Here is a 13,388-nt window from a genome sequence, read left to right as displayed (position 1 = left end):
ATCTGATATTTTGAATTAATTTGTCATAATTATTTAACCTTCATCTCAAACATGGTCACTATTTTCTACATGAAAACCATTCCTGCATCACACTCATTTTTTTCATCATTCTTTTCATGGCACTTATGTGTCCCAACTACCAGGACCCACACTGTAACTATTTACATCATTTGCATGAAAGCTTACTTTTTTTTTACATAATCTACATTCTAGCTCTGACAGAGTAGATGGATTGCCTTTAGGATATTACTAGAATTTCTTCTTCAGAGCAATGTAACATTCTTAACATTGCCTACATCACAATTATACCACATGGCTGGTGTTACCTACATCACACCTGAGACAGTCTACATAAGTAGTGGAATCTGTCCCATTGCTTTTTCATAAATCTGACATCATACTTAGCTGCCATAACCTATCATTAATGCTTCACTTGACACCAAGTACTTGTGGTACATAGCATACATCTTAAGTTTACATATATGATAACTTCCTGGTGATACAGCTGGCATTGTTCACATAATAACTATGGCATAGACAGTACCATCTACCTTATAAGAAGATGATATTACTAGCATTGTCTGCTTTATAAATGTATGCCATAACTTGTGTAACTGACATTATAACTTCACGACATAACTGGCATTATCTTTATTATAACAATATGGCATAGTTAGCAATACCTGCATTATAACTAAATGGCGTAGAAGTTACCATTATCTACATTATAGCTATTTGAAACAACTAGTATAATCTGTATTGTAAGGTGCTTTTATCATTACAATAACTACATGGCCTAGCAAGTATCTACATTATAACGTTATGTCATAACTCTTATTATCTGCCTTGTACTATAAGTTACACCTAACATAACCTGCATTAGAACTCTATAATCATTATATTATACAATACATATCATTATATTCTATAATAATTAGTTATCACTATTTGGCATTACTACTATTTTTTACATGATACAATATTATATACTGGCTTTATTTGCATTATAACGTAGCTAGTATGATCTGTGATATATCTATATTGCATAACATGTATTAAGTTCATTATTATTACAGTATATGCTGCATCTAGCATTATATACCTCTTACATAACAGGTTTAGTATTAACTGCATTATAGTTACATTATCTACTTGGTACGAGCTCCATAATAAACATATAGTGTAACTGGTGCATTATAGCTACATGATGTACCTGGCATAATCTATATTAGAGCCATATAGCATAACTAGTGCATTATAGCTACATGATGTACCTGGCATAATCTATATTAGAGCCATATAGCATAACTAGTGCATTATAGCTGCATGATGTACCTGGCATATTCTACATTATAACCATATAGCATAACTAGTGCATTATAGCTACATGATATACCTGGCATAATCTATATTAGAGCCATATAGCATAACTGGTGCATTATAGCTACATGATGTACCTGGCATAATCTATATTAGAGCCATATAGCATAACTAGTGCATTATAGCTACATTATGTACCTGGCATAATCTATATTAGAGCCATATAGCATAACTAGTGCATTATAGCTACATGATATACCTGGCATAATCTATATTAGAGCCATATAGCATAACTGGTGCATTATAGCTACATGATGTACCTGGCATAATCTATATTATAACCATATAGGATAACTAGTGTATTATAGCTACATGATATACCTGGCATAATCTATATTAGAGCCATATAGCATAACTAGTGCATTATAGATACATATACCTGGCATAATCTACATTATAACCATATAGCATAACTAGTGCATTATAGCTACATGATGTACCTGGCATAATCTATATTAGAGCCATATAGCATAACTAGTGCATTATAGCTGCATGATGTACCTGGCATATTCTACATTATAACCATATAGCATTACTAGTGCATTATAGCTACATGATGTACCTGGCATAATCTATATTAGAGCCATATAGCATAACTAGTGCATTATAGCTACATGATGTACCTGGCATAATCTATATTAGAGCCATATAGCATAACTGGTGCATTATAGCTACATGATGTACCTGGCATAATCTATATTAGAGCCATATAGCATAACTAGTGCATTATAGCTACATGATATACCTGGCATAATCTATATTAGAGCCATATAGCATAACTGGTGCATTATAGCTACATGATGTACCTGGCATAATCTATATTATAACCATATAGGATAACTAGTGTATTATAGCTACATGATATACCTGGCATAATCTATATTAGAGCCATATAGCATAACTAGTGCATTATAGATACATATACCTGGCATAATCTACATTATAACCATATAGCATAACTAGTGCATTATAGCTACATGATGTACCTGGCATAATCTATATTAGAGCCATATAGCATAACTAGTGCATTATAGCTGCATGATGTACCTGGCATATTCTACATTATAACCATATAGCATTACTAGTGCATTATAGCTACATGATGTACCTGGCATAATCTATATTAGAGCCATATAGCATAACTAGTGCATTATAGCTACATGATGTACCTGGCATAATCTATATTAGAGCCATATAGCATAACTAGTGCATTATAGCTACATGATATACCTGGCATAATCTATATTAGAGCCATATAGCATAACTGGTGCATTATAGCTACATGATGTACCTGGCATAATCTATATTAGAGCCATATAGCATAACTGGTGCATTATAGCTACATGATGTACCTGGCATATTCTACATTATAACCATATAGCATAACTAGTGCATTATAGCTACATGATGTACCTGGCATAATCTATATTATAACCATATAGGATAACTAGTGTATTATAGCTACATGATATACCTGGCATAATCTATATTAGAGCCATATAGCATAACTAGAGCATTATAGCTACATATACCTGGCATAATCTATATTAGAGCCATATAGCATAACTAGTGTATTATACCTACATATACCTGGCATTATCTACTTTATAACTATATAGCATAACTAGTGCATTATAGCTACATATATCTGGCATAATCTACATTATAACCATATAGCATAACTAGTGCATTATAGCTACATGATGTATCTGGCATAATCTATATTATAACCATATAGCATAACTAGTGCATTATAGCTACATATATCTGGCATAATCTACATTATAACCATATAGCATAACTAGTGCATTATAGCTACATGATGTACCTGGCATAATCTATATTATAGCCATATAGCATAACTAGTGCATTATAGCTACATGATGTACCTGGCATAATCTATATTAGAGCCATATAGCATAACTAGTGCACTATAGCTACATGATGTACCTGGCATAATCTACATTATAACCATATAGCATAACTAGTGCATTATAACTACATGATGTACCTGGCATAATCTATATTATAGCCATATAGCATAACTAGTGCATTATAGCTACATGATGTACCTGGCATAATCTATATTAGAGCCATATAGCATAACTAGTGCACTATAGCTACATATATCTGGCATAATCTACATTATAACCATATAGCATAACTAGTGCATTATAACTACATGATGTACCTGGCATAATCTATATTATAACCATATAGCATAACTAGTGCATTATAGCTACATATATCTGGCATAATCTACATTATAACCATATAGCATAACTAGTGCATTATAGCTACATGATGTACCTGGCATTATCTACATTATAACCATATAGCATAACTAGTGCATTATAGCTACATGATGTACCTGGCATAATCTACATTATAACCATATAGCATAACTAGTGCATTATAGCTACATGATGTACCTGGCATAATCTACATTATAACCATATAGCATAACTAGTGCATTATAGCTACATATACCTGGCATAATCTGCATTATAGCCATATAGCATAACTAGTGCATTATAGCTACATGATGTACCTGGCATTATCTACATTATAACCATATAGCATAACTAGTGCATTATAGCTACATGATGTACCTGGCATAATCTACATTATAACCATATAGCATAACTAGTGCATTATAGCTACATATACCTGGCATAATCTGCATTATAGCCATATAGCATAACTAGTGCATTATAGCTACATGATATACCTGGCATATTCTACATTATAACTATATAGCATAACTAATGTATTATAGCTACATGATGTACCTGGCATAATCTATATTATAACCATATAGCATAACTAGTGCATCATAGCTACATATACCTGGCATTATCTACATTATAGCCATATAGCATAACTAGTGCATTATAGCTACATGATGTACCTGGCATAATCTGCATTATAGCCATATAGCATAACTAGTGCATTATAGCTACATGATGTACCTGGCATAATCTGCATTATAGCCATATAGCATAACTAGTGCATTATAGCTACATGATATACCTGGCATAATCTACATTATAACCATATAGCATAACTAGTGCATTATAGCTACATGATGTACCTGGCATAATCTATATTAGAGCCATATAGCATAACTAGTGCATTATAGCTACATGATGTACCTGGCATAATCTGCATTATAGCCATATAGCATAACTAGTGCATTATAGCTACATGATGTACCTGGCATAATCTGCATTATAGCCATATAGCATAACTAGTGCATTATAGCTACATGATATACCTGGCATAATCTACATTATAACCATATAGCATAACTAGTGCATTATAGCTACATGATGTACCTGGCATAATCTATATTAGAGCCATATAGCATAACTAGTGCATTATAGCTACATGATATACCTGGCATAATCTATATTAGAGCCATATAGCATAACTGGTGCATTATAGCTACATGATGTACCTGGCATAATCTATATTAGAGCCATATAGCATAACTAGTGCATTATAGCTACATGATATACCTGGCATAATCTATATTAGAGCCATATAGCATAACTAGTGCATTATAGCTACATGATATACCTGGCATAATCTACATTATAACCATATAGCATAACTAGTGCATTATAGCTACATATACCTGGCATTATCTACATTATAGCCATATAGCATAACTAGTGCATTATAGCTACATGATGTACCTGGCATAATCTGCATTATAGCCATATAGCATAACTAGTGCATTATAGCTACATGATATACCTGGCATAATCTACATTAGAGCCATATAGCATAACTAGTGCATTATAGCTACATATATCTGGCATAATCTACATTATAACCATATAGCATAACTAGTGCATTATAGCTACATATATCTGGCATAATCTACATTATAACCATATAGCATAACTAGTGCATTATAGCAACATGATGTACCTGGCATAATCTATATTATAACCATATAGCATAACTAGTGTATTATAGCTACATGATGTACCTGGCATATTCTACATTATAACTATATAGCATAACTAGTGCATTATAGCTACATGATATACCTGGCATAATCTATATTATAACCATATAGCATAACTAGTGCATTATAGCTACATGATGTACCTGGCATATTCTACATTATAACTATATAGCATAACTAGTGTATTATAGCTACATGATGTACCTGGCATAATCTATATTAGAGCCATATAGGATAACTAGTGCATTATAGCTACATATACCTGGCATTATCTACATTATAGCCATATAGCATAACTAGTGCATTATAGCTACATGATGTACCTGGCATAATCTATATTATAACCATATAGCATAACTAGTGTATTATAGCTACATGATGTACCTGGCATAATCTGCATTATAGCCATATAGCATAACTAGTGCATTATAGCTACATGATGTACCTGGCATAATCTGCATTATAGCCATATAGCATAACTAGTGCATTATAGCTACATGATGTACCTGGCATAATCTACATTATAGCCATATAGCATAACTAGTGCATTATAGCTACATATACCTGGCATAATCTATATTATAGCTATGTAGCATGACTAGTGTATTATAGCTACATGATGTACCCGACATAATCTATATTAGAGCCATATAGCATAACTAGTGCATTATAGCTACATGATGTACCTGGCATAATCTACATTATCGCCATATAGCATAACTAGTGCATTATAGCTACATGATGTACCTGGCATAATTAATCTGCATTATAACCATATAGGATAACTAGTGCATTATAGCTACATGATATACCTGGCATAATCTGCATTATAACCATATAGCATAACTAGTGTAATCTGCAGTATAACCTCATGGTGCACCCAACATTACCTGCATTATAACTATATGGAGCAGCTAGTATTACCTATATTCAGGCCCTTGTGCAGATCTGGGCCCCCAACCCCACTGTATGGGCAGTACTGGGCAAAATTCACTTGATTAATTCTTTACAGGAAAAAGCAGCATCTCATCATTCATTAATATAACTACCCAGTTTATTATTATATAGAGGTATAGGTAAATTTGTGAATTAGGGTAGAGTAATATTTACATGCAGGTGAAAAGTGGACCCCCAAAGTCAATACTACTGGTGGGCCCTTGTCACCCCAGTCCGATACTGCCAATATTATATCTATAAGATATAACCAGAAATAGCTCCATCATAATATAACATATAATCTAATAGGGTCATACAGAGACAATTTTGTTTGCATTTCTTATCATAGAAATAATTGCAGAATGGACCTTTACCCAGTGAACCTCATCGTATAATCCCCCACATAATCACATCCCATGTGTGTCTGTGCCTTTATTTGCACTGATAAATAATAAATTCCAGACTGTAAATCATTCCCCAGGTTGATTCTTATGCATAATTCACTATTTTAGGCTCTCCTAGGTTTTTTTTTTTTTTTTGTCAAGGGCTAATGATGGGAAATATATTCAAGAGCATGAATTTCATTTAGTATCAATTAACCTGCAAATTCCAGTCAAGCGTTCCACAAGTCAAGGGTAAATTGCTCATTGGGATTGCAAATGTGGAGATGTGTTTTCTTCCTTTTCAGGTTTGAATGAGCTACACAATTGCACAAACATAAAATAAATGTCATGGACTTCTAGATGTGAGTGTAAATGCACAAGGCTCAGAGCCTGGAGAATGGAGGCAGAAGGGATTTGATTAGAATAAATGAGGAAAGTGCTCCTGCTCTGCAGTCCTGGGCTCAGCGCGCATGAATCTGTGGATCGAACCCACAGAAAACTTGGCAGTATCCCTCCGCCGACTATCTTGCTCAATCACTCAGCCCACTGGTTTGTGGACTGGATCTACGTCCTGGTGGGGGGGTTGGTGCCTCAGGAGGGGTAAATGTAAACTACAGCCAAACATCTAAACTGGGTGAAGTTTTTTGTGTGTGCTATGTGCCTAGTAGGAAATGGCAAAGGCAGTGAGGCAAGACCTGAGTGTGGCTCCACATCCCCCAGTAAGCAGCAGAGTACAGTGGGATTGCTGCTATGGTTAGTGGGATTGCAGGGCTGTAGAAAAAGGGCAGTCACTTTTGCTCTCAGCTTTTTTTTCCTTCCTTCTCCTTACTGTCTCCTGATCTAACCCAGATGAGTTCCTATTTTGTAAATCCGCTGTACTCCAAATACAAAGCAGGAGACGCCATAAATCCGGCTTACTACGACTGTCACTTCGCCCAAGATGTCAGCAGCAGGCACTCCCTGGTGTTCAGTGCCAGCCCAAGCCTCCAGCACCCAACCCAGGACTTCTACCACCACCACCATGGAACCCCAGCAGCAGGCATCCCGAGCCCTGCAGGCTACCAGCAGCCTCCTTGTGGGATTACTTGTCATGGTGACCCCACTAAATTTTACGGATACGATAACTTACAGAGACAGCAGATTTTTACGACACATCAAGAGGCCGAGCTGGTCCAATATCCTGACTGTAAATCGTCCAGTGGTAATATTGGAGGAGATCCAGAGCACTTAAATCAGAACTCTCCTGCTTCTCAAATGTTCCCCTGGATGAGACCACAAGGTTGGATGCAGCTTACCATGTAACTAGAATAAAATGCACTGAGGTCACCCAAATTCTAGCTTACATTCTGGAAACATGGAGTGTAGCTAGATATGAGATAGATAGATAGATGGATGGATGGATGGATGGATGGATAATAGATAGATAGATAGATATGGGATAGATAGATAGATAGATAGATAGATAGATAGATAGATAGATAGATAGATGGATGGATGGATGGATGGATGGATGGATGGATGGATGGATGGATGGATAGATAGATAGATAGATAGATAGATAGATAGATAGATAGATAGATAGATAGATAGATAGAATGGAAGGAAGGAGGGATGGATGGATATTAAATAGATGTAGATAAATGTAGATAGATGGATGGATAAAGTGAGTCCTTTATTCTAACTCTGTGTGTACCGGTTTATTTTTAAAATTTAAGCATATTTACAAATATACAGATAACTTTATGTTGAAGTTCTATCCATATAGTTATATATTATTATGGCTTATCATTATTTTTCCCCCCACATAGTCTGTCCATATAGCTATATAGTATTAAGGCTTATCATTATTTTTCCCCCCACATAGTCTGTCCATATACTTATATAGTATTATGGCTTATCATTATTTTTTCCCCCACATAGTCTGTCCATATAGTTATATAGTATTATGGCTTATCATTATTTGTCCCCCCACATAGTATATCCATATAGTTATATAGTATTAAGGCTTATCATTATTTTTTCCCCCACATAGTCTATCCATATAGTTATATAGTATTAAGGCTTATCATTATTAGTCCCCCCCACATAGTATATCCATATAGTTATATAGTATTATGGCTTATCATTATCCCTCCCCCCCCCCCATAGTCTGTCCATATGGTTATAGAGTATTAAGGCTAATCATTACTTTTCCCCCCACATAGTATATCCATATAGTTATATAGTATTATGGCTTATCATTATTTGTCCCCTCACATAGTATATCCATATAGTTATAGAGTATTAAGGCTTATGATTATTTTTCCCCCCACATAGTCTATCCACATAGTTATATAGTATTAAGTCTTATCATTATTTGTCCCCCCACATAGTATATCCATATAGTTATATAGTATTATGGCTTATCATTATTTGTCCCCTCACATAGTATATCCATATAGTTATAGAGTATTAAGGCTTATGATTATTTTCCCCCCACATAGTATATCCATATAGTTATATAGTATTAAGGCTTATCATTATTTGTCCACCCACATAGTTGATAACACCTTTTTTTAATAGCTACCATACTCGTGTATTGCAGTGGGAATATTGCAGTGGATGTTTGAATTAATTAATTTATTTGTATTTATTTATTTTGCCCTCTGTATGCCACTAAAGTCAGGGTTCCCCCCTAGTGTGTATAGGTTTATTTATAAGATATTTACGATTTGGGCGTCTGCTGATCCCAATAAAATCTTTTACGACTCTTTAGATCCCTGAGCTTCCCATGCAGCAGCCTTGTGACTGCAGAAGGGGGTTGATGCTGATGTGCAAACATCCTAAATAAAATACTGTTGTTACTGGAGAGGGGGTGGAGAGATTGTCAAAAATACAAATTATTTTTGTTATTTTTTTAGTTTTGTTTGCTTTGTTTTCATTAGTAGTCCCTGGTAGAAGGAGAGGGAGACAGACATACAGCCGATTCCAAACGCTGGAGCTGGAAAAGGAGTTCTTATTTAACCCTTATCTGACCAGGAAGAGGCGAATTGAGGTTTCTCATGCACTAGGACTGACTGAAAGACAGGTCAAAATTTGGTTTCAAAACAGAAGAATGAAATGGAAAAAGGAGAATAATAAAGAAAAATTCCCAGTCTCCTCCCAAGAGGGCAAAGAAGATGCAAAAGCAGAAGCAGACAGAGGAGGAGACACTAACTGACTTTGCTATTTCAAGACTTGACATTTATTAAATGGTATGGGGAGTATACAATTGTGTAATCGAAACCTAATCTGCTAATCTACAAAATCGCCATGAATTGTACTACCTATTTTATCAACCAGCAGCACCACTACGGATTTCTCAGTACTATGGAACTACAAGTCATACTGGGAGTTGTAGTTCCACAACTGCTGTGAATGCTGCTGATTTAACGACTGCTGTAAACCCATGTCCTTAAAATTTCACATTTTACTATCTATAAAGAAAAAATAGCACAATATAGAAAATATGCATTTTTTTATTGTTATTACAAACCAGAATAAATATTTTAATTATGAATGTTAAAGAATAGATAACTTATATATCTATATAATTTAAAAATTAGACAGATTTACAATCAGATCAATGTGCACTCTTTAATGATTTAGTGCATTTGTTAAAATATACAATATCGACTTTGAATGGATATTATTTGTATTTTTATATTATTATTTTTTTCAATGGTGTTTAATCAAGAAAATGGCATGAAACACTGTCAATTAAAAGGGTATATAAATTAAATTTTATAAAAACAAAAATTAAATAACACATGTATGTATTTTTTTTATATTTGTTTGCATTTTTCTAGGCCTCGGTGCACACTACAGATTGACCCAATATGGAGACAATATGTAGTCTGCAGAAACTATACTACCAAAAAAATCACCTGTCTTATGAGGTCTATGAGGTACATATAGATACATATAAAAGCTGATATACTGATTTGGTGCACATATTTATACTTATGCTCTGATTGCTCCACTCCTAATTTTGTCTTACTAAGGCTGCCGTCACACTAGCAGTATTTGGTCAGTATTTCACATCAGTATTTGTAAGCCAAAACCAGGAGTGGAACAAATAGAGGAAAAGTATAATAGAAACATATGCATCACTTCTGCATTTATCACCCACTCCTGGTTTTGGCTTACAAATACTGAGGTAAATACTGACCAAATACTGAAGGTGTGAACGAGGCCTAAGTTCGCTGGTTAGAAAAACGCAGCAATGCGCAGTCTGGGGCAGCGAAACAAACGCACCAAGAAACACGAGATCAGCTCTCCTGGCTGCCATACGTGACTGAAGCTGGACTTATTTTTTCTTATTAAATGGATTATGTACAATATTGGAAAATATAAAACACAGAAACAACACAAAGCTAAATAAGTCTGCCACATTGACATAAACACATATGAGAGACATGAATCATTCATATGTCATGTCCAAATGCTCTATACTCTGCTCTGCTATGTATGATTATCACTCATGTGCGTGAGACTTTCCTTATTTTAAGTCCAATATTCCTACCAATGTTCCTATCTATCTATCTATCTATCTATCCATCCATCCATCCATCCATCCATCCATCCATCCATCCATCCATCCATCTATCTATCTATCTATCTATCTATCTATCTATCTATCTATCTATCTATCTATCTATCTATCTATTTATCTTGGAAAAGAAAACAAAGAACAGCACTTTATAAAAATAGCAGGGTGCAAAGCTCTTTAGGTACATACCAGTCCTTATAATATATAGAAAAATGTAAGGCTCACACACAGAGCCGAAACGTGGCATGATGGGCTATTAAAAGCTACCTTCTTTTGCACAATGATGGTGTGCTGCTTCAATTTTTTCTATAAATCTATCTATCTATCATCTATTTATATATTATGTATCTATTTTTGTCCATCCATCTATCTATATGTAATCTATCTATCTATCTATCTATCTATCTATCTATCTATCCCATATCTATCTATCTATCTATCTATCTATCTATCTATCTATCTATCTATCTATCTATCTATCTATCTATCTATCAATCTATCCATCCATCTATCTGTCTATCTATCCTCACCCTTTATTCTCTTTGTCTTCCTAGCTGTGTAGTCCATGTACACGCCTCTCTTCCCCTGTCTTATTCTCTCCCTCTCTCCATGTTTATATATTCTCTCCATATCACAATACACACACATATTTTGCTATATCTATAGCTTATGGATGAGTTGGGAAGCCACGATCTTTCACAGGCCTTGGTCATTGTATTGCAGTAATAGTTTGCTTGAAAGAAATCAGTAAAGTATATATAAAAACATATAAAAGGTTAAACAATAAAGCTTACATTTAGCAAAGTCTTCAAAAAGCTGCCCACTACTCCTGCAGTGCAAAATATATTCTCCTATATATTCTCCTCTATCTTATTCTCTGTAAACCTGCATTTACCCACACATTACATGTTAATGTAAAGCTAATAATAATTAGGATTAGTATAAATAAATACACACGGTATGCTTTTTTTTTCTGTAGCAAACACAAGGGCTACTTTATTATCAATCTTATTATTTATATGCAGAAGTCCTTATTCTGATAATCTCCTACACAATGAATGAGACTACTGCTGATAAATAAATCTATAAATGTCACAGAAATAAAGGAAATAAAACTTTTCTAAATTAAACATAATGAGAGTTTGGTCATATTGCTACAACTCGTTATAACCAGGCAATAAACTGGGGGAGTGAATGCTGTATTTATGTCCTGGAGAGAGCAGAGCTCTCTATGGCTTTCCCACACTGAGGCCTCATGAAGGAGAATTAACAAGAAACACAATATAGTTGTATTAAAGTAATCTTATTATTAGTTTAATAAATGTTAGAAAACTGGAGCTATAATATGTGCCATAGTCACCCTCTACCACATTATTACAGTGCAGCATTGCACATAACAAAGACTCTGCGTCTCTCTGCCGCACACTCTGCGGCACCGCTGCGGCTTCACCCCGCCTCTGATCGCCATCTTATCGCCATAGTACAGATGTACGCACACAAAATCTATGTGTGTGTGTGTGTGTGTGTGTGTGTATATATATAGTAAAATAAAGGTTCTAAATCACACAACAGATGTGACAAGCACACAAACACATATATACATATACATATAGATAGATATTCTGTGCAAATATATATACAATGTACACACAGCATGTATGATGTGTGTATATATATGTTTATATATAAAATTAAGTGAACAAATAGCAATCAATAACTAAAAAACAATAGTTCTACATCATACTTACTATGTATATATATGCACATACTCACATACATATATACATACATTCACACACATAAATATATACTGTATATACACACACATATATGTGCGCACCCGTACTGTATACATTAAATAGTCTGTATTTGTATGTATTTTATAATTTAATGTATTTTAATAATCAGTGCTACTAATTAATATTGCAATACTCTCCTCACCTACCACACATATTTCTTCTCCTGATAATCAGCATCTCTTTTACCTCATTCTTTTTCAGTGTGTAAAAGTTGGATGGATTTTACAGTTTTTTGTTTTTTTTTGTTTTTTTTTTAACTTTTTCATTAATTTTCCACAATTTCTGTCACTAACATAATTGTCATATTAACATATTAACTTTTAATCTCAATTTATTTAATA

General features: G+C 34.2%; 1 protein-coding gene across 2 annotated transcripts; it reads left to right on the top strand.

Annotated features, from left to right (window-relative positions):
- The first annotated feature begins 7,277 nt into the window (after positions 1-7,277).
- HOXD8 (homeobox D8) lies at positions 7,278-11,227 on the top strand. Of its 2 annotated transcripts, none has more exons than XM_077275095.1 (2): positions 7,278-7,957; positions 9,603-11,227. In XM_077275095.1, the coding sequence occupies exons 1-2, from the start codon at positions 7,528-7,530 to the stop codon at positions 9,875-9,877; spliced, it is 705 nt and encodes a 234-aa protein (XP_077131210.1). In that variant the 5' UTR covers positions 7,278-7,527; the 3' UTR covers positions 9,878-11,227. The 2 variants fall into 2 exon arrangements, with proteins under 2 accessions (XP_077131210.1, XP_077131209.1); XM_077275094.1 differs by having other exon boundaries at positions 7,301-7,957; positions 9,579-11,227.
- Positions 11,228-13,388: the final 2,161 nt, after the last annotated feature.

This window comes from Ranitomeya variabilis, chromosome 7 (assembly GCF_051348905.1).
Source record: "Ranitomeya variabilis isolate aRanVar5 chromosome 7, aRanVar5.hap1, whole genome shotgun sequence".
In the NCBI taxonomy this organism is placed as follows: Eukaryota; Metazoa; Chordata; class Amphibia; order Anura; family Dendrobatidae; genus Ranitomeya; species Ranitomeya variabilis.
The sequence above is the reverse complement of the archived record's forward strand: the minus strand, read 5'-3'. Positions and strand labels throughout refer to the sequence as shown.

Coding starts and splice junctions, on each gene's coding strand:
- HOXD8 (XM_077275094.1), top strand. CDS start 7,528: ATGAGTTCCTATTTTGTAAATCCGCTGTACTCCAAATACAAAGCAGGA. Junction 7,958..9,578: donor CCCCTGGATGAGACCACAAG/GTTGGATGCAGC, acceptor TTATTTTTTTAG/TTTTGTTTGCTTTGTTTTCA.